The following is a 20036-nucleotide window of genomic DNA, read 5'->3' as shown; positions in this document are numbered from 1 at the left end:
TTAAGCCATAGGTGGACGTGGCTAAGGTAAATGTGAATACGGACCAGGTGGCTTCACGAAGTTAACGGAGACTCTTGATTTTTTGGGGCTCGAGGTTACCAAATGCATACAATACTAGTTCTCTCTGTCTTGTCTGGTATGCCTTCAACCTCAATATAAGATCTATCTCTACAAAAAAAAAAAAAACTGAGCAAACCTCTTGTTTCTTCTTTCGGTGTTGTAGAGAAAAAACGGTGTAGTGGTGTAAGCTGATCGTGTGAGAGACTCGTTGTTGGAAATAACCTGAAAACCCATTTGGAGGATGGCATGATGATCATCACCATCATGATAATGACCACCATCTACATGTTATCAAATCAATCAGGATATGAGCTCCTATCATCACCATCACCATCATCACATCCACCATTACCACCACCAAGTTTAGCTTCAACAAACAAGGAAAAATAGATTAAAATTCAAACGGGTTTCAAAATTGAAAATTTTTCGTTTTTGTGGGCTTGGTTAATAGGCCCATCTCGATATCACGTACATTCTAAAATGGACAATCAAATTTGATTGTCTAATTAATAAATTACTCAAAGAAGAAGTTGCTAATAGAGATTAGATAACAGATTCCATTAGTGACAGCAAATGTTATATAAATAATTACATAGCGTATTTACAGGTATAAATTATAATAATATAAGAACATAAAGAGGGCCTTTCTGCAGGTAGGTAGGCCTAAAGACTTTGTCAGGCGATGTCAGTAGTCAGTCTGGCATATTCTCCTCTCACGGCCCATAAACCTATCTTCCCCCTTAGTTTTTTAAACAATTCATACATTGATCTTTTATAATTTATAATTTCATTTTTAATATATATATATATATATATACGAGTGAAATGGAATCAATAATATGTAATATTGAATTCGATCTAAGATATAACTTTTATTAATTAAATTAATTAAACCAAAACTAAATCAATATGAAATAAAATTACAAACATGATATGATTAGAATATTTTCAATGGGTTTTTTTGGATATATTATAAATAAATAAAAAATACAAAGAAAAACAGTCTCCAATGCCACTATTGTGGTTGACTCCTCCCAATGCCGAGGTGGTTTGAAGAAAGTGTATTTTAACTAACCGTACATACCCCACACCAAGAGAAACATTTATTTATTTGTTATTAAATAGAAAACCAAGAGGGATAAATATCATATAAAAACTTAGGTTAGGTGAGGTATTAGTGATAAATCTTACATGCCCTAACAAATATAGTGGCGATATAATTAGGGATGAAAGCACAATTGTTGTGCTTGTTTTTTAAGACTAAAACCTTTTCGGTATGTATCATTTAAAGTGAATTAGCATTTTTGCTCTAAAAAAATAATTTGGTCTAATATTTATGTCATTATTAAAAAATACTCATACTTTTTTTTTTATAAAAATTCATTATCAATCATTTTTTTTATTTATATAATATTCGATTAGAAAATTTGGTTTTTAATATTATATATAATTCATTTGAATATGATTATTCATACTATTTTATACCATAAAAAAATGAAATGGTTATCTTACTATCCATGATCCCTTTTTTTAGTCTAGTGTCTTAATTACATTATAAACAATATTAAAAAAAGTGATTGATTTTTGCAAAACAATTTAAATTATGGTTTTATATCTATGACTCTTTGACATTTAACTGTTATATAAATTAAAAGTGCCACATCGGACCAACAGATGCACCAAACAGCTTAATACACATAAGCAAGAACCAAGCAGAAAATGACTGAATTTAAATCATCATCATCATCATCATCATATGATAGTTTTCTATATGCTATTTTTGTAAATTACTCATTGAAAAAACAACTTAAATATGATATAAAAAGGTTAGTCCCACAAAAAAACTTAAAACTTATTAAAATATTCTATATAAAATCCTGAACTTACAATCTCCCACAAAAAATTCTGAATTTGGTAAAAATTTCTACAAAATTATAAATTTATTATTTTCTTCTATATAAAATATTTGAGTTGTTTGACCATAAATTTTATTGACTGGCAAGATAGATTGCTAGCATGGTGCTGATTGAATTGTCACGTCAGCGGCACACATTATTATTTTAAAAATTAAAATGTTTGATAAAATATATATATATATATTTACACATTTGATTAAAATATATTTATATATTGTAACTTTATATATTTGATTAAAATATTTGTATATTTTAAATTTTAAATTACAAACTTAATATATATATATATATATATATTTGAAAAAAATATGTATATAAGTATATGTATATATATTTATATATTTATAATTTTAAATTAGAAACTTAATATATCTACAAATATATATGTATATATATTTGATCAAAAATTATAAATTTATGTTTTAATTTTTAAAATGATGATATGACGCTGTCACCAATTTGTCGTGTTTAGTGAAAATTTTGGAAAAATTTGTCAAAGTTTTTATATGAAAGAAAATGATAAGTTTATAATTTTTGTGTAAGTTTTTACCAAATTCATATTTTTTTTATGGGAGATTGTAAGTTTAGAATTTTATATTAAATATTTTAATAAGTTTGAGATTTTTTTTTGTAGGATTAACCGAATATAAAAATAAAAAATAATAAAAACTGAAGATAGAGACACCAAATCCAAGATAGAGAGCCTAAACTAAACCCCTACTTTAGCCCACATAGAACTTTGGGGGAATCTTCTGTCTATTTCGTAACTAATATATAAATAACTAAATTATATATTTTTTTTGGTAAATAACTAAATTATATATTCCAAGAAACATCGAAACTGTATATTTTAACGTAATTAATTATGTATATTTTATTTATGATAAAAAAAATGGACTTAATATTAAACTACACATTATTTTAAAAAGTTGTTGACTAAAAGGTGAAATCAAGCGTCGTAATTAGAGGCGAAATAAATCAAATATATACTAAATTATTAAAATACTAAATAAATAATTTTTAGGAATTATGTTTTTGAAAATAATATATATCTTTAATAATAATAATTCAAGATTTTTTAATAAAATAAATAATATAACATATACCTATACTTTTAGTTTAGTATGATTGGGAAATTAATTACATATAATATTGTCAAAAAGTATTTTATGTAAAATATTATAATTTGTTTCAATTCGAATCCAATCCAATGTTTCAGAAACTCAAGAAAATTGAAGCCAAGTTAAATCAAGAAGAACTGAAATACATAAACGATTGTTGTTTTTTAAATGAATGTTAAATGTAATTAGACAAGAGATTGAATTGAAAAGAATTGACAGGAAAAGGACAAAAGTTTGTAAGAGGAAGAGACAGAGGGCAAAGAGGTATGGTCAAGTCACATCCGTTAAGGACAAAAGATAGAGAAAAAGGACAACAAAGGTCTTAAGGCTTCTCTCTCTCTCTCTCTCTCTCTCTCTCTCTCTCTCTCTCTCTCTCTCTCTCTCTCCCATTTTTACATTTTCATAGACACAACATATAAGTTTATTAAAACCTTAACCATTTGTTCAATCAAATGATATATATATATATATATATTTGTTTTTCGACTTTACCCAATAAATAAATACTGTTTTAGTATTTGGTTATATTTCAATTTGATTTTATTCAAATAATATTTATTTGTTTATTTTCCGATTTGCTATCAATAGTGTTTGTTTTTAAACAATATTTGAATTTTTAAATTCGATTAATTTAATTTAGATATAATTATATACTTTTTACTATCGTTTTATAGTACAGTATGATGAATTGCTACATCGAATAACAAAAAACATTTGTCTAAATTATAAATTAAAAGAATACTTATGTCAATGAAGAGTATCAAAAGAAAGATACATAATGGATAGATAGAGATTATTGTATTGATTCATGCGATTATGGTTAAAAGATATTGTCACCTCCCAGACGCTCTCTATTTTTTTTTGGTCTTAGCTTTACGTAAAATTTTAATTAACAGTACAAAATCACAAGATGACACCCTCTCTCTCTTTCTCGAGCCCCTACCTTCTCTCTCCCTCTCTCTCTCTCTCTCTCTCTCTCTCTCTGCATGGACCTCAGCTTCACCAGAATCACCACTGTGAACAGTGGAAAGATTTATGGCAGCAGTGACCAGTAAAAACTCATCACTGTACTGTATGTAGCTCTGCTGAATAACAGTTGGGTTTGCTTGTGATAATGCCATGGAGATTATTACCATTCCTTCATGAAAAGGGAAGGTTTTAGATTTACATTTTGTCTTTCACGTGTGTATGGAAATGGCAATCTCAGAAAGCAGCTTCAATTTCTTTCACTCTCTTTCCCCTTCTTGGTTTCTCAGAAACTTTCGTGAATATCAAAACAAGTTGCCAACTTTGCCTCGAAAACTAGAGAGCAAAGACAACGAGAGATTCCTCTGAGGTCTCCACCCTTTTTTTGTTCGCCCACGCTTTCTCTATCTCCTTCTCTGGCTCTTTACCCCTTGGAACAGTCTTCTGAAACTGTGGGGTGGGGTTCCTTTTTTGGTTAGATAAATAAAATGGGGTGTGTTGCCTCAAAGCTTGAGGAGGAAGAAGAAGTTGTGTCCATTTGCAGAGAAAGAAAACGGTTGATAAAGCTAGCAGTAGAGAGAAGATATGCGCTTGCAGATGCACATTGCAGGTACTGTCAATCTCTCTACGCTGTTTCAGCCGCCATTAAACTGTTCGTCGCGAGGCATTCTTCTCCTCCCTCACCATTTCTCATCACTTTCCCTCCTCCATGTCCCTCTCCGCCATTGCCACCGAGTGATCACCAGAAAGTCATAACCAACCCTATGTTCCTTCAACAGGCGCCTTCAGAGGCAAACCATGAAGCCGTCAAGTGTAGGTCTAGTGGGTCGTCAACTCCGATTTCTTCAGAAGAAGAAGAAGAAGAAGAGGAAGGAGGAGGAGAGACAAGGTCTGAGGGTGATGTGGAGAAACGAGAAGGAAAGGAGCAACCTTTTGGGTATTTCTACATGCAAATGCCTCCGCCCATGCCATCTCCACAGAGGGATTTTGGTTGGGATTTTTTCTACCCTTTTGACACAATGAGGACAGAGGTTGTGAATCCTTACCAGAGATGTCTGAGCGGTGATGAGGATGATCATTTGAGGGTTGTTAGGGAACAAGAAGGGATTCCTGATCTAGAGGAAGAAGGAGAAGAGAAGAAAATGGTGTCCGTTGAAGAAAAATGCGGTGCTAATACTGACAAGGAGCGCCGTGAGAACAATGGTGATGAGATGGTGAAGATGGATGGGTCTAACGGTGTCAATGGTCTGATTCAGACAGAACAGAAGGGTCTTACGGTTATAGATAACCCTGAAATGGGAATAGAGCTTCTTGATGCATTGAAGGGCGTTGAAGGTTACTTTGTTAGGGCTTATAACTCAGGCAAAGACGTATCCAGAATGCTGGAGGCAAACATGACCAGGTTGGAGTCTGGTACGGAGGAAATCAGAGGTGGGTTTTCTCCATTAAAGTTGCATAATCCACTTAGAACTACCACTGTCTCAGTTAAAGCTGATTCCTTGTTTCGCTGTGTTTGAATCTAAGAATTGGTTTCAAAGTCGATGCTCTCAGATGTTATGCTGATGGATTTGCACTGTTTCCTTTGCGGCAAAAGCTGTAAAGCTTTTCTTCTGGCTCCACCTTTTACTTGTTCTTTGCCACTCTTTTCTTTTCAAACCCATTTTGGAAGGTCTATATATGCATGAAGCAAGCAGAATCATAAACCAAACCTTTGCTTGCCATATGCCCTATGCCCTCTGATGGTTGCTGATTCCATTGAATCACTTGATTAATGCAGAAAACTCCACAAAATTGATACAAGCTATTGCGTGGCATCGGTCCACGTCTCTGAAGCCTTCTTCTTGCAAGAGCCTGGCGGCGTCAAGTTCTAAAAGCAGCTCGATGTGGACTGAGTATAGCAATGATCTGTTTGATGATTATGGAGGAATGGATTCTGGGAGCCATTCTCTGACCCTCGGAAGGATATATGCTTGGGAAAAGAAACTATTCGAAGAGGTTAAGGTGAGTTGAGTTCAGTTGGCATCTCGATGTGTTTCTTGTGTTCAAAGGCAGTGAGTGATCTTGTCCTGTTGTCTCAGGCTGGAGATAGCACAAGGAAGATTTACGAGAAAAAATGTGCGAGATTGATAAACCAGGACGCGAAAGGGTACGAGGATCTCACTGCAGACAAAACCAGAGCTTCGGTTAAAGATCTATACGCGAGGATCTTGGTTGCAGTTCGAAGTGCAGAGACGATATCCAAGAGAATTCAAGATTTGAGGGATGAAGAGCTGCAACCTCAGATTATAGAATTGCTTAAAGGGTATGCTTTCTGTGTGACTGTTTTCGTTTTCCCGGGAAATGTTTCATCGTTGGATTATGATTTTGATTTAGTCTATTCTCTTGATGCAGCCTGACACAAACATGGAGAGTCATGATGGAATCACATGAAACCCAGAGCAAGATTGTCCATGAAGTGAAGACTTTTGCTTGTCCATCCTACGGGAAGTTCTGTAACGACTCTCACCGGCTAGCCACCCTGCAGCTGGAGGCTGAGTTGCTGAACTGGCGGGAATGCTTCACTAAGTATGTATCTGCACAGAGAGCTTATGTGGAAGCTCTCCATGGCTGGCTAAGCAAGTTCTTGGTTCCTGAAGTCGAGTTTTACTCGAGGGGAAGAGGGTCGGGACTGCCTATCCAAGCGAGTGGGCCGCCATTGCTCATCATGTGCCGAGACTGGTTATCTTTCATGGAGAAGTTACCCCACAAGGGCGTGGCCTACGCTTTGAAAAGCTTCTCAAAGGACGTTAGGGCATTGTGGACACAACAGGGGGAGGAGCAGCAACAGAAGAGGAAAGTGGATGGGTTAGCAAAGGAACTGGATAGAAGGACAGGAGTGTCCCAGAAGGTAGAGACTCGGCTTTTGGAGTTCAAACCTACCGAAGAAGAGAAATCAGAGTCGGAGATGGAGAAGCAGAGTGAGTGGATCACAGAGAAGAACGACGACCAGTTGAATTTCCTCAGGGAAAAGCTGGAAATGGAGAAGGAGAAGCACCATAACTACATGCAAGAAACACAGAGAATCACACTGGGTGGCTTTCAGACAGGTTTTGCGGCTGTCTTCGAGTCGGTGACAGAATTCTCCAAGGCCTCTCTGAAGATGTACAGTGAGCTCGTGGCTTATGGAGAGAACGTGAGAAAAGCCGAGAGCCAATCTTGCATCGAGGGAGGGCAGCGGTAGCAGAAGAAGGGTGTCGAATTGTACATTTGAATGGTCTGGTCGAAGCAGCTCGCTGAGACAGAAGGACCCGAAAGAAGGAAGGGAAGATCCCTTTCTTTGTTCTTTCTTCCTGATGGGATGTTTGTAATTGTGACTGTTGTTTAGTTCGTCATCATCATAGCCATCTGTGTTCTTGCAACAAACAGTACATACATGCGAGACTTGTTCTTGAACACTTTCTGGTTTGGTCGCTGTGTTTCTGATTCTTATCAATGTCTGTCTCAACACCGGAATGTCTTCAGGAAGAAGTGGTTTATGCATTTAAGAGATTTTTAGATTATTTAGGATATAATTTTAATTTTTTTATTGTAATTATAGATTATTATATACATAAAAAATTTACTACCAATCACTCCTAAAATATATGTCAAATCAGTGTTTCGACCGACATACCTTATTTTGCTATTCTTATTTCAACATATACCCTTCTCCCGTTGTGATCAATGTGATTCAAAATATAGTGTGGTCACAATTTAATTTTATTGATTATAACGTTAAATTTATGGTCTTACTAATTCATTATGTAACTTATATATCTTACTAATTATTTGACTAAAACATCATAAATTTAATGTTATAAGCAATGGAATCAACATGTGACCACACTATATTTTGGGTCAAATTGGTCACATGGTCACAACCGACAAAATTATGTGTTAAAATAAAAATAACAAAGTAAAAGTATTTTTGATAATGACCGTTTCGACCTCCTAAAATATATATCGGATAAATAAATGCAATCAAACACATAAAATTTAAAATTTGTAATTAATATCCTCATTTCAAAAGAATTCCTCAAATTTTGATGATTTTTTAATCCGCAAGACAACGTAATATATATTTAATTTTAGATATGTAAACTTTTTTATTTTCAGGATTTAAGTTATAATAACTAAAGATAAATATTTCGGTCCAATTCCAATTCTCTTTCACGCTCTCTCGCTCTTACCGCTCAACGACTAGATTCGAATTGGAGACGGTTCTGGTAAGTTTTGTGGTGGATTCATTCAACTTTTTAGAAGATTTTCGATTTAGTGTTTGTGTTGATTTGATTTGATTTGTTAGACCTGGGTTTTGAATTTTGGAATTGTCTCAGTTGTTCTGTGTTGAGCTAGGGCTTTAAATTAGGGTTCTTGCTGAACAGTTCGCGTTCCGATTGTCTAACTAGGGTTTCGAAACATTTGCCCTTTCCTGGTCTGTGGATAGAAGTTTACTGGATGGCTAATATGGATTCTGGTGTATTGATCGAAATTTTTCGGAGCTATTATGAGAAATTGGGTGGTTTGGTTTCTAGACTTGGATCGAATTTGCTCAACTTTTCTGGGAATTTTTCTGTTTGTCTGCCCCGGGAACAATTCAGCTTTTCTGTTCCTAGTTTATGTTAAAGTTCTGAAATTTTTTGTTCAAAGTCTTCATATATTGTTACTGAAACTCTTGATTCAGCGTCTCAGAGAGTACCGGAAGGTACTTCTCATCTGCGTTTACCTGTGCGTATTGATAATATTCTTGTCTGTTTTTGTTTTTTGGTTAGGGGAACTTCTCTGCATGGGTAAGAGGAAGGAAGAACCCTAAAAGGGCATTATATTGTTTTCGTAGAAACTTTTTAGGATTTTCCAGGCTGATGCAGCTTTATTATTGTTTCCGTAAGTTGAATCTTTTGCAAAATTTGGGTTGCTCAAACGCAGATATACTTGTTCGGGTTATGTTGTTTCGAATTTTGAGTAGGTTTGCTCTTTGACAGCTTTGCTTAGATTATTAACTCCCTTGTCTTGTGTGGTTAACTAAAGCAGGGTGGAAACACGCAGAAGAAATGGAGGTTTTTGTCAATCACTATGTTGTTCTAGGGTTACTCTCCAGTGAGGAGGGTATGAAGCTTAGTGAGAAGGAGATTGCAAAAGCATACAAGTTGAAAGCGTTGGAGCTGCATCCGGATAAACGGCCCAGATGATACGGATGCTCATGAGAAGTTTCAGAAGCTGAAGACATCCTACGAGATCCTCAAAGATGAAAAGGCTCGGAAGTTGTTCGACGATCTTCTCAGGGTCAAGCGTGAAAAACAGAAGAGACAATCACAGATGGACTCCAAAAGGCGTAAGATGATGTCAGATTTGGAAGAAAGGGAACGGTCTGGTTTTATTCCTGATCCGGCTGCCAGAGTCCATGACGAAGAGGAAAGAATTGCAAGGAAGGAGGAGATAAACAGAACACGAGCAAAACATGCAAAGAGAAACCGTGCTTCTGAAACTCCAGAGAGTGATGGAAAGAGAAAGTACGATAGTCGGATAGTGGGGATGCTGGTGTTGGGTTTCAATTGGATAAGGAGAGAACGTTGAAGGTTTCATGGGAGAAACTCAGTGAAGGTTACAATGTGGATAGACTCAGAGAAGTGTTTTTGGAATTTGACGAGGTTGATTAGGAGTACCAAGAAGAAAAGTTCTGCCCTTGTTGTCATCGCCACCAAGGATGGAGCAGTAAGGATTACTTGTTACATCTGTTCTTATAGTTTAAGCTATTTGCCTATGTTTCAAACTGATGTTCAATCTTGTGTTTGTTTCCGTTCTCTCAGGATGCTGCCATGGGAACATTGTGCGACGATCTCTCTAATCCATTGCATGTTGTACCTCTTCAGCGAGCAGCCCAAAGGGAATTTCCCACTGTTGAAAACTCCGTAGAGGCTGAGCCACGGAGCAACATAGTAGGGGCTGGTTATCGGGCTTACGAGGACACGGTATTGGAGAAACTACGAAAGGTATAGTCAGCACATCAAAATATATTTTTATTTATAAAGCTTTTTCTACTTCTCATGCCCATTTATTTTCCAATGATTTTGGTTCTGGGAATTCTAATTCATAAATGTACTTGGTTTTATATTGTGCATCTCACACACATACTCTGTTTTGTATCTTGGCCATTGCCCGTGAGATTGAAACTTGTATTCTGCCAGCTCTCGAGTTTATGAAAGTGATTTTTTTTCCTTCTGATGGGTTATTTCATGCTTTCTACTGGGTTACTTCCTCATGAACAGGCAGCCAAGAACCAGAAATGATCTTTCTTGGCAGCATGATCGCTCTGGAGCGCGAAATATCTTACCCTAGTGTTCATGCAAAGGTCAAGAAAGGCTATGTCATAGTTTTGCTTCATCAAATCTTACACGCATTGATGAAAACATAAATAGCCATAACATTCAGTGGTTGGATATGCAGGAGATAAAACAGTTATCAAGTCTTCAAGATCCTGGGATTTTCATTTGAAATCCATTGGTTACTGGATGATCTGATTAAGCTTAAGCTCATGGTTCCTTTTGCATGGAGACAAAAGGAGAAGAACTCATATGCTGTACTTTTCCCCTTTGGTTAATGGATCATCATTATCATCATCATCATCCTTTGCAAAAGCTCACTGAGATGAGATTTGACAAGAACAAGTAATGATTCAAGTGGAGAGATGTCTTGTCTGTGTCAAAAACAGTGGTGAATTTTTCAGGGCACGAGCTTTTTTTTGTTGCTTCCTCCTGAAGAAAAGCTTCCCACAATGCCCCACTGAAGGTACTCTTCATTCCTCTAAACCCTAAGACTTTTATTCTCCTTTAATCCAAAGCCAAAACACACTGCTTTTCATTAATATATATATATGAAATTTTACTTATGTGCTCTGAGTGATTCCAAGACAATTCTGTGAAATCTGGTGTAACTAATTTTGTAAGGAGATGGGTCAATGATGATGATGATGATGATGATGATGATGGGGAGGATGATGTTGATGATGGTTAGGGTAAAAATGCCCGTGCAATCAGACCAAAAAGATGCTCTTCCAATAATTTTTGATGGAGGCCCCACTGATAAAGCACATTCAAATGATTTATAATCAGGTTGGTCCACAGCTCATGTGCCTACCGCCTCCTCTCATCCGGTTTGGTGTATTTTGCTCCTAAACCGGTTCTCATACCGGAAATTTAATCTATGTTCCATTACAAAAAAAAAAAAAAAATCAATGTGATTTAATACGACATTCATTTCATAAGGTATCTGATGAGAGAAATGTTAAGCTGCCTATAGATGTTAAATTAAATCCTCTAGTCACGTGATTTTATTTCATTTAATTTCGTCTCTCTCTCTCTCTCTCTGTTTTTTTTATCTATCTTTATCATTTTAGGACATCTAGGGTTTTATTTTAATTTCCGTTGGTGGGCATTCATGATTTTGAAGTCAATACGTTTGAAGAGTACTCACGGAGTACACATATTCTCCAATATTAATATATTTTGTTGTTTTATTATAGATCATGATAGTCGAATCCTTTAGTATATATAGAATTAAATCAAACTAAACAGTATCCAATCATATCTATGCTACAAGTGATATAAAAATTGATTTGATGTAACTTTAGTCTAAACAAATTATAACCGAACATGAAACGAATATGAGAATAATCGATAAAAACAGATTTAAAAAATAAACATGTTTTTAGTAAATAAGGATTCGATCTGAATTGAATAAGAGATGAGCCAAGATAAGAGATGAAGCAATATTTCATCCAATAAAAAACTGATAAATTTACCGAACCGGTGATTCCGGTTCACCTCCCTTGGACAAAGCTCAATAAATTTACCCCACACATAAATAAATATAACTACATCAAAAAGGGGGTAAAAAAGTTATTTCTCTTTTTCTTTTTTTCATCTGGAAAAAAAATAATGAACAAAGACATCGGGGAAAAAGAGCGAGTCGAAGCTCGCCTCGCGCGTGTGTTGGTAGGCACTACAGACTAAGAAAACATAGAAACAGTCGTTTCAGACTTTATTATTATTATTATTATTTACAAAAATAGAAAAAATGAAACTCGTCAAAAACCAAACTTAGCCTCCTCCCTCATTCCGCTGTGTTTTTGTCCAAAGAACCAAATTCCTTTTTTCTTCTCTCTCTCGACGACTGAATTTACCAGATTGTCACCAATCATGGCGGCGGCTCCGGCTTCATGGCAGCCCCGGGATGATGGCCTCGCCGGGATCTGCGGTCTCCTCGAGCAGCAGATTTCTCCTTCCTCCACCGTCGACAAATCCCAGATTTGGCAGCAGCTTCAGCACTTCTCTCAGTTCCCCGATTTCAATAACTACCTCGTCTTCATCCTCGTTCGCGCCGAGGTTCCTTTCTATCGCTCTTTTTCTGTTCGTTTCCCGAGAAAATCATCTGGCTGTGGTTTCTCTGCCTGCCTTGCAATTGACTAAATCTACTTGTGGGGATGATGGCTTCTTTTTTCGCTAGCTAACTCGTTTTGTCATGGCTTTTGGAGTTCCGGATCGTTTTCTTCGTTTCGCTATTGGGTTCTGTTAGTTTCTCTGTTTACTAGTAATATGCGTTTCTGTCGGATTGTTCCGATGTGTTGGAGAATTATGGGTGTTGCATTGCATAGGTTTAGTTCCAAAGACCTGAGTTTTCTAGGTCTGATTCCGAGTTGCCCTTGTCTGTGTTTTGGTCGTATTGGATTTTGTCTCAACATCTCGTGCTTATGTTGCCTAATTTTTGTAGTTGGATCGATTCTCGTTTCCTAATTGCCTTTGATTACATTTATTCCCGAATCTCAAGAGAACAATGTTATGTGTACACAATTTTTCTAGTGACCTTTAATGACATTTGAAGAGTTGAACCTTGGAAATTTTGTTCTTGGAACGCTCCATTGTGGTTATCATTCGTTTAGGTTCTGTTTTATTACGCCTGAATCTCTGTGCCATTGCTAATGTGTACTGGTAAAATAATCAGGGTAGGTCCATAGAGGTTAGGCAAGCTGCTGGGTTGCTTCTGAAAAATAATCTAAGGGGTGCATATGCATCCATGGCTCCAGAAAACCAAAAATATATCAAGTCAGAGTTGCTGCCTTGTTTGGGAGCAGCAGACAGGCAAATTCGGACAACAGTTGGAACTATTATAAGTGTTATTGTTCAACTAGAGGGGGTCTCTGGATGGCCTGAGCTTTTGCCAGCTCTTGTAAATTGTTTAGACAGTAATGACCTGAATCATATGGAGGGTGCCATGGACGCTTTGTCGAAGGTATGAGTCTTAAGTCCAAGTAATGCTGATGTGAGGTTTCTTCGTGGGTTTATCCTGAAGTTCGAGTTGTGGAAACTGATGTTTCCAATAATTTATTTTACAGGTTTGTGAGGATGTTCCTCAAGTCTTGGATTCAGAAGTGCCTGGCTTAGCGGAACGCCCTATCAACATTCTCCTCCCTAGGCTATTTCATGTTAGTATCCGATTCTGTTCTTGCTGCACAGATATGTTGAGTCAGTTGAAAAGCATGCAATGTTCCAGTTTAATTAGTTTTCTTCCTCTAGAATTGGTTTTGTGAGTTTAATTTTTAGCTTTGTTTCACTTGAGCAGTTTTTCCAGTCGCCTCATACCTCACTGAGGAAGCTTGCCTTGGGTTCTGTAAACCAATATATCATCATAATGCCTGCTGTAAGTATATGGATAACTACTTTTATAGACTCCGATGTATGATATGGACTTATGGAGAGACTTAGATTCTGACAGTCTTATGTTTTGCAGGCTTTGTATCATTCCATGGATAAGTATCTTCAGGGTTTGTTTGTCCTTGCAAATGATCCTGCTGCAGAAGTCAGAAAATTGGTAAATCATTCTTGCCGGATGGCCTATTAAGTCTTTTGACCTTTTGGTGTTAGTCTCCTAGTATTGGTTTGATTTCATAATGAATTTGAGGACATAAAATTGGTTTTCTCCATTTAGTTACGCACTCTCTAATAAGAAAAAGGAAACCAGTTTTGTGATTTTGCATTGGACACTTTAGCTGTCATATGTTCTGATCAGACTCCCAATTTAATTTTGTAGTTATTATGCTTCTGTTGATTATTTTTCTCCTTATATGCTTGGCAGGTCTGTGCAGCATTTGTACAGCTTATTGAAATCTGTCCCTCGTTCTTAGAGGTTTGTACTTCGTTGTGCCTTTAATGTATACGTTCCTTAGATTTTTTTTTCTAGTATTGCCCCTGTTTATGTGAGGGTCTTACATCTGGTTCTCAATCATCTATTAGACCCTTGCCTCAATCATGCATCTAGGCTTTGGCGGTGAAATCCGTAATCTCATTTTATTGTCTATCTTCTGTGGATATCCTGTTTTGCATTTGACACATATTCTTTCATTCAGCCGCATCTCAGGAATGTCATAGAATACATTCTACAAGTGAACAAGGACCCTGATGAAGAAGTGGCTCTTGAAGCATGTGAATTCTGGTGATTTCCATTCTTATGATGATATGTTAACTTAGCTCTTTATTTTGTAACTTTGTTAAGCAGTGGTGTGGTCCTGTTCCTCAAGATGTCCATCTGCTGTAACTTCTCTCCTGAGCCTATCTCAATTCTCAAAGTATATTTGGCTTGGCAGGTCTGCATATTGTGATGCTCAACTGCCGCCAGAGAACTTAAAAGAATTCCTGCCTCGTCTAATACCAGTATGTTGATACTTGTTCTGGTTTTGGTTTGGACTTAGGCATCTGAAATGTACATTGAGTTGGTATAAAATTAATCATTTTAAAATATTTTTGATACCTGTTGCAGGTTTTGCTTTCAAACATGGCTTATGCAGATGACGATGAGTCACTTTTGGAAGCAGAGGTGGGTTTTTTGTTATTTTTTGTGTTTTACATTCTTTATCAATAAACTTGACTGTTGTATGTCATGCGAAACCGTTCACTTTTTCAGGAGGATGAATCTGAACCAGACCGGGACCAGGTACTATTGATTGTCCTTAGTGAAATTGATGTTTTTCACAGGCATGCGTGCGTGCACACACACACACACACACACACATATCCATTCTCTTCAGCTGTCGTTCATGGTGTTTCACGTTACAGGACTTGAAACCACGCTTTCATACATCGAAGTTTCATGGATCAGAGGATGTTGATGACGATGTATGTGGCTGACTTTCCTTTCCCTCATTTTAGTTGAAAATATGGTGGTGCATTTGTTGCTTCTGAATTGTGTGATGCAAATATCGGATCTGTTGATCCTGCTACAATGACCTTCTTCGGGTACAGGACGATGATTCATATAATGTGTGGAATTTAAGGAAGTGCAGTGCAGCAGCTGTTGACATTCTCTCTAATGTTTTTGGAGATGGGATCCTTCCAACACTCATGCCCCTTATTCAGGTTATTGTTCTGTCTTTTTTTTTTCATTTTTCTGCACATGTATATCACTGTTTTTCTGTTCAGGAAGGCGTTAGCTGTGCATTAGTGTAACGGAACTTTGTATAGTGTTAAGATTTGATTACTGATGTCTCATGTAAAATTTTCTGTTTAAATCTTCAGTCTTGCGGAATGAACACAAGGAACCAGGCTAAATTAATGTTTTGCAGGCAAAACTGTCGACTGCTGGTGATGAATCTTGGAAAGAAAGAGAGGCTGCCGTTTTGTCTCTTGGAGCCATTGCTGAAGGCTGCATTAATGGTCTTTATCCTCATCTCTCTGAGGCAAGTTTGTTGTTAGTCTTTGTCGTGATCATTCAGTTACCGACATCAGTGACATGAAGGTGCTTGAACTTCATTTTTGCAGATTGTAGCATTTCTAATCCCGCTTTTAGATGATAAGTTCCCTCTCATTCGAAGCATATCTTGCTGGACTCTGTCTCGATTTAGCAAGTATATAATCCAGGTATGACTTGCACATGATATATCTCCCTTTATATGGCCCAAGCAGACTTGTTAAATGATTCCCTGTTCTTTTCCAGGAAATTGGCCATCAGAAGGGCTATGAACAGTTCGAGAAAGTGCTTACGGGTCTTCTTCAGAGACTCTTGGATACAAACAAGCGGGTCCAGGAAGCTGCTTGTTCTGCTTTTGCAACTCTTGAAGAGGTACCTACGTTTGGGGGGGGGGGTGTCATATCTGCTTTGGATGATGATTGACCATGCAAATTTCTATTAACCTGCAGGAGGCTGCTGAAGAGTTAGTGCCTCACTTGGGAGTAATATTGCAGCATCTAATGTGCGCATTTGGAAAGTATCAGGTTGTTTGATTCTCCTGGAGCTAACTACTCTATCTTACTGGAGTTAAATATTTAAGGCGGCTATTTTTGTTCAAATCTATCATAACATGCAATAATTTTACATCCAGAGGCGGAACTTAAGAATTGTTTATGATGCTATTGGAACACTGGCAGATTCTGTTGGAGGGGAGCTAAACAAGGTAGATGATTGTGCTTATCCCCAGTTTTTTTTGTCCTCGATTTAGCCCTTCTGTTAATTTTCAACTTGCATATACCAGTCCTTTTATCTAACTTGTGTTGCCGATTTTATATTGGATCCTGTGCAGCCTGCTTGTCTTGAGATTCTGATGCCTCCACTTATTGCAAAGTGGCAACAGCTTTCAAACTCAGACAAAGATCTCTTTCCATTGTTAGAATGCTTCACATCCATTGCGCAGGTATGGAATAGCTCAATGCTTGGGGAATACTCGTAAGGTCTTGAGTCTGTTGCGCAAGTGAATTTAACTTTCATTACTCGATAGTCAATAAATGCACTCTGTTTAGTGATTCAATGATTTAGTGCTGCGTTGAATCACTGGAAATGCAAACTGGGGGTGTAAGCAAGTTAATTTGTAGCAGACTATTTCCAATCTCGGAAATATGATATAGCCATTAGTATATCAGTTGATTCGTCTCATCATCCTTTTTATTAACAAGAGCCTGAACTGCAACATAAACTGTCTATATGTAACGGGTTTTTCCTACTTCTTGCAGGCTTTAGGTGTGGGGTTCTCTCAATTTGCTCCGTCTGTTTTCCAGAGATGCATGGATATCCTGCAGTCTCAACAACTTGCTAAGGTTCCATATCATAAACTTTGAAAGTTTTCATCATCGAAGAATAGCATTTTTCTCCAGTTATTTCTTGCCCATTGTTTCCCTCAGCTAGATATAAGTGATACATTCTTGCATTCGATTAGTGACAGCTTTTTAATATTTTACTGGAGCCGATACAGCTACGAGAACGTGCTTTTGTTTGTTGTTTGCATTAAGCTTGCTTGGATATGTTTACAGGTTGATCCTGCTTCAGCTGGGGTTCAATATGACAAAGAATTCATTGTTTGTTCTCTTGACTTACTTTCTGGACTTTCAGAAGGGCTTGGCATTGGGATAGAGTCTCTGGTACTTTCTTTTCCCTGAATTGCAGTTTTCTACCCAATGGGTCTCTGACACTGAACAATGTTCAGATTTCCTTAAAATTATTGCTATAGAATGATTTTAGTGGTGGATGCCTGTTGTAGTTGTCTGTCCATTACAGATCAGGCTTTGGTCAGACAAACCTTTCCGTGATTCTATTGGGCGATTCATATCATCTGATATATTCTCACCTTTTTTGCTATAATGCAGGTGTCACAAAGTAATCTGAGGGATATGCTTCTCAATTGTTGTATGGATGAAGCTCCTGATGTGAGACAAAGTGCTTTTGCTCTTGTTGGTGACCTTGCAAGAGTAAGTTGCATACATACTCTAATGGACTTTAAATTAGAAGCTTTAAGGCAAAGGAGCTACGGAGTGTGTGTTTGAGAATAGTTTATGGTTACATGAGATTAGAAGCCAGTCATTAGATCCATTGTAATCTTACTTGTGTCATTGTTGGGTTTTTGATGCACTGACAGGTATGCCCTGTTTACCTGCATCCTCGCTTGAGTGAATTCCTTGATATTGCAAGCAAGCAACTGGTTGGTATCTAAGTTGTATTTCTCTCACCTATTATCCTTCTCTTTTGAATTTTGATTCTATTATGCTTTGTACAGAATATAAACCTCCTTAGAGATACCATTTCTGTTGCAAATAATGCCTGCTGGGCCATTGGAGAGTTAGCCGTCAAGGTATTACAAGATATCAGATTTCTTTTAAAAGAAAAGCCATACCGAGATTGAATTTTCCACTCTTCATTCTTAAATTAGGCAGACTGTTGAACAATAGAAAACTATACGTTTCAGGTCCGCCAGGAAGTTTCACCCGTTGTGATAAATGTCGTCTCTTGCCTTGGCCTGATTCTTCAGCATGGAGAGGTGACTCCAGTAACCCTAAACAATCTAGAATGCTTCTGTCCTGTCTGATTTTATCGGCAGACATGACTATGCCTACTATCTGATCTTGTTCTCTTTGTTGTGGAGCAGAATATACACAAGTCATTGATTGAAAACAGTGCAATCACCCTTGGGAGACTCGCATGGGTTCGTCCAGACCTTGTTGCACCTCACATGGAGCACTTCATGCAACCATGGTGCATTGCATTGTCAATGTTAGTAGACTTTTGTGTTGGATGTGGATTCATAAATCTCCAACTCTTATCCTGCTCATAGAAACAATCCCTCACCAATGCTTTCTTTTCAGGATACGCGATGATATCGAGAAGGAAGATGCATTCAGAGGGTTATGTGCAATGGTATTCTATATACTATGTTTGCTCAGTACTTGTACTTATCAATCAAGCCCCCTTACGAGCATTCTCCGTATCTTTTTCAGGTCAAAGTAAATCCACAAGGGGCTGTAAATTCGCTTGTTCATCTGTGCAAAGCCCTCGCAAGTTGGCATGTAAGTGTCCGAAAGAACTTAAATATGATTTCCGTACTTCGTGAATCTCGGTAGTGAATGATGAACAATAGGTTGATGGACACAGTGCAAACCTTTACCTTTTGGGCAGGAAATAAGAAGCGAAGACCTCCATAACGAAGTCTGCCAAGTTCTAAATGGCTACAAACAGGTAGAAAGGAAAAACCCAAACCCTGTGTTCAGTTTTAAACGTCCTCGTGTAAAAGAACGTCAAACAGATGTCGGATTTGAATTGGGTTTGTTCTTTTTTTTTTTTTTGGATTCAGATGCTGAGAAACGGGGCATGGGAGGAGTGCATGTCTGCTTTGGATCCTCCTGTAAAGGAAAGGCTTGCAAGATATCAAGTGTAAGATGATGAGCACACACGCCAGTTTTAGTGTCCCCCATTGGCAATTTGTTTGTGTATCTTCCCCCAGATGAGAAATTATTTGGCTATACGTTCTTCATCATTCACTTCAACGATGGAGAAACCATGGAGTTTGAGCTGCAGAGATCAGCATATGATCACCTCCTTTTTTGCAAGATTTATGGAATATGAAGGATTCAAGACCAGAGAGAGAGAGAGAGAGTACAGGGGTCGTGTTGAACTCTCGAGACAATGTGTTGGATTTCTTTTCCTTCTGCTGCTGCTGCTGTTCTATTATATCGTTTTCAGGGTTTTTCTTCCGGTTATTTGAGGAAAGATAGGATCAGTTTCATGAGGCAAGATTGTTGTTCGATCGGTTTTTGCCATTTTGGTGTGATTTGGTGTACCCACAGAGCGAAGAAAGTTTCAGATTTTGGATCCCACCTCTTGTGTGTGGGCTTTGGATCTGTTTATACTCCACAAAATAAAATTTTAAAAAAAAAATTATGAGTTTCTATGTTTTGTCTTAAGCACAGTCACATGGCTTATGGGTTTTTTGTGTGTCCCCCACAGGTTTGAAGAAAAGGGAAATTTTGTCTGAAGAACGTTCTGTCTTATTTATACGCAGACTTGTTGGTTTTAAGTGTTCCTTTTCTGTAGATATTTTAAAGAGTATTTTTGGTAATTTCTTCAATTTGGATGCAGAATCCGATCTTTGCTGAGGTCACCACAGTTGTAAATTTAATTTTTCCGTTTTGTAAAAGTTAATCCATTG

General features: G+C 37.2%; 2 protein-coding genes and 1 pseudogene across 2 annotated transcripts; all 3 read left to right on the top strand.

Moving 5' to 3' along the window:
* The first annotated feature begins 4046 nt into the window (after positions 1 to 4046).
* On the top strand, positions 4047 to 7508 carry LOC104804321. Its single transcript, XM_010528580.1, has 4 exons — positions 4047 to 5494; positions 5841 to 6064; positions 6142 to 6365; positions 6455 to 7508. Exons 1-4 carry the CDS (start codon positions 4552 to 4554, stop codon positions 7281 to 7283), a joined length of 2220 nt encoding a protein of 739 aa, XP_010526882.1. The 5' UTR covers positions 4047 to 4551; the 3' UTR covers positions 7284 to 7508.
* Positions 7509 to 8230: 722 nt separating this feature from the next.
* LOC104804320 lies at positions 8231 to 11430 on the top strand (annotated as a pseudogene).
* A 757-nt stretch (positions 11431 to 12187) lies between these two features.
* Positions 12188 to 19778, top strand: LOC104804319 (transportin-1-like). The gene is made up of 29 exons (XM_010528579.1): positions 12188 to 12462; positions 13079 to 13366; positions 13470 to 13559; positions 13697 to 13774; positions 13865 to 13945; positions 14210 to 14260; positions 14481 to 14566; positions 14718 to 14784; positions 14891 to 14947; positions 15035 to 15064; positions 15187 to 15246; positions 15373 to 15486; positions 15693 to 15806; positions 15889 to 15987; positions 16064 to 16189; positions 16267 to 16341; positions 16449 to 16520; positions 16647 to 16757; positions 17074 to 17157; positions 17371 to 17478; positions 17704 to 17805; positions 17973 to 18035; positions 18111 to 18185; positions 18300 to 18371; positions 18480 to 18604; positions 18697 to 18748; positions 18829 to 18897; positions 19007 to 19066; positions 19182 to 19778. The coding sequence occupies exons 1-29, from the start codon at positions 12277 to 12279 to the stop codon at positions 19263 to 19265; spliced, it is 2679 nt and encodes an 892-aa protein (XP_010526881.1). The 5' UTR covers positions 12188 to 12276; the 3' UTR covers positions 19266 to 19778.
* The last annotated feature ends 258 nt before the right edge of the window (positions 19779 to 20036 follow it).

This window comes from Tarenaya hassleriana, unplaced genomic scaffold, assembly GCF_000463585.1.
Source record: "Tarenaya hassleriana unplaced genomic scaffold, ASM46358v1 Cleome9, whole genome shotgun sequence".
Taxonomy (NCBI): domain Eukaryota; kingdom Viridiplantae; phylum Streptophyta; class Magnoliopsida; order Brassicales; family Cleomaceae; genus Tarenaya; species Tarenaya hassleriana.
Note: the sequence above shows the minus strand (reverse complement) of the source record. Positions and strands in the feature narration are given on the sequence as shown.

Bases quoted from the DNA above. Each gene is read 5' to 3' on its own strand.
- LOC104804319 (XM_010528579.1), top strand. From the start codon at position 12,277: ATGGCGGCGGCTCCGGCTTCATGGCAGCCCCGGGATGATGGCCTCGCC. The intron at 16,342-16,448 runs GTTGTTTGATTC...TTTTACATCCAG, and splicing joins GCGCATTTGGAAAGTATCAG to AGGCGGAACTTAAGAATTGT. The intron at 18,898-19,006 runs GTAAGTGTCCGA...CCTTTTGGGCAG, and splicing joins AAGCCCTCGCAAGTTGGCAT to GAAATAAGAAGCGAAGACCT.
- LOC104804321 (XM_010528580.1), top strand. From the start codon at position 4,552: ATGGGGTGTGTTGCCTCAAAGCTTGAGGAGGAAGAAGAAGTTGTGTCC. The intron at 5,495-5,840 runs GTGGGTTTTCTC...TGATTAATGCAG, and splicing joins TGGTACGGAGGAAATCAGAG to AAAACTCCACAAAATTGATA. The intron at 6,065-6,141 runs GTGAGTTGAGTT...CTGTTGTCTCAG, and splicing joins AACTATTCGAAGAGGTTAAG to GCTGGAGATAGCACAAGGAA.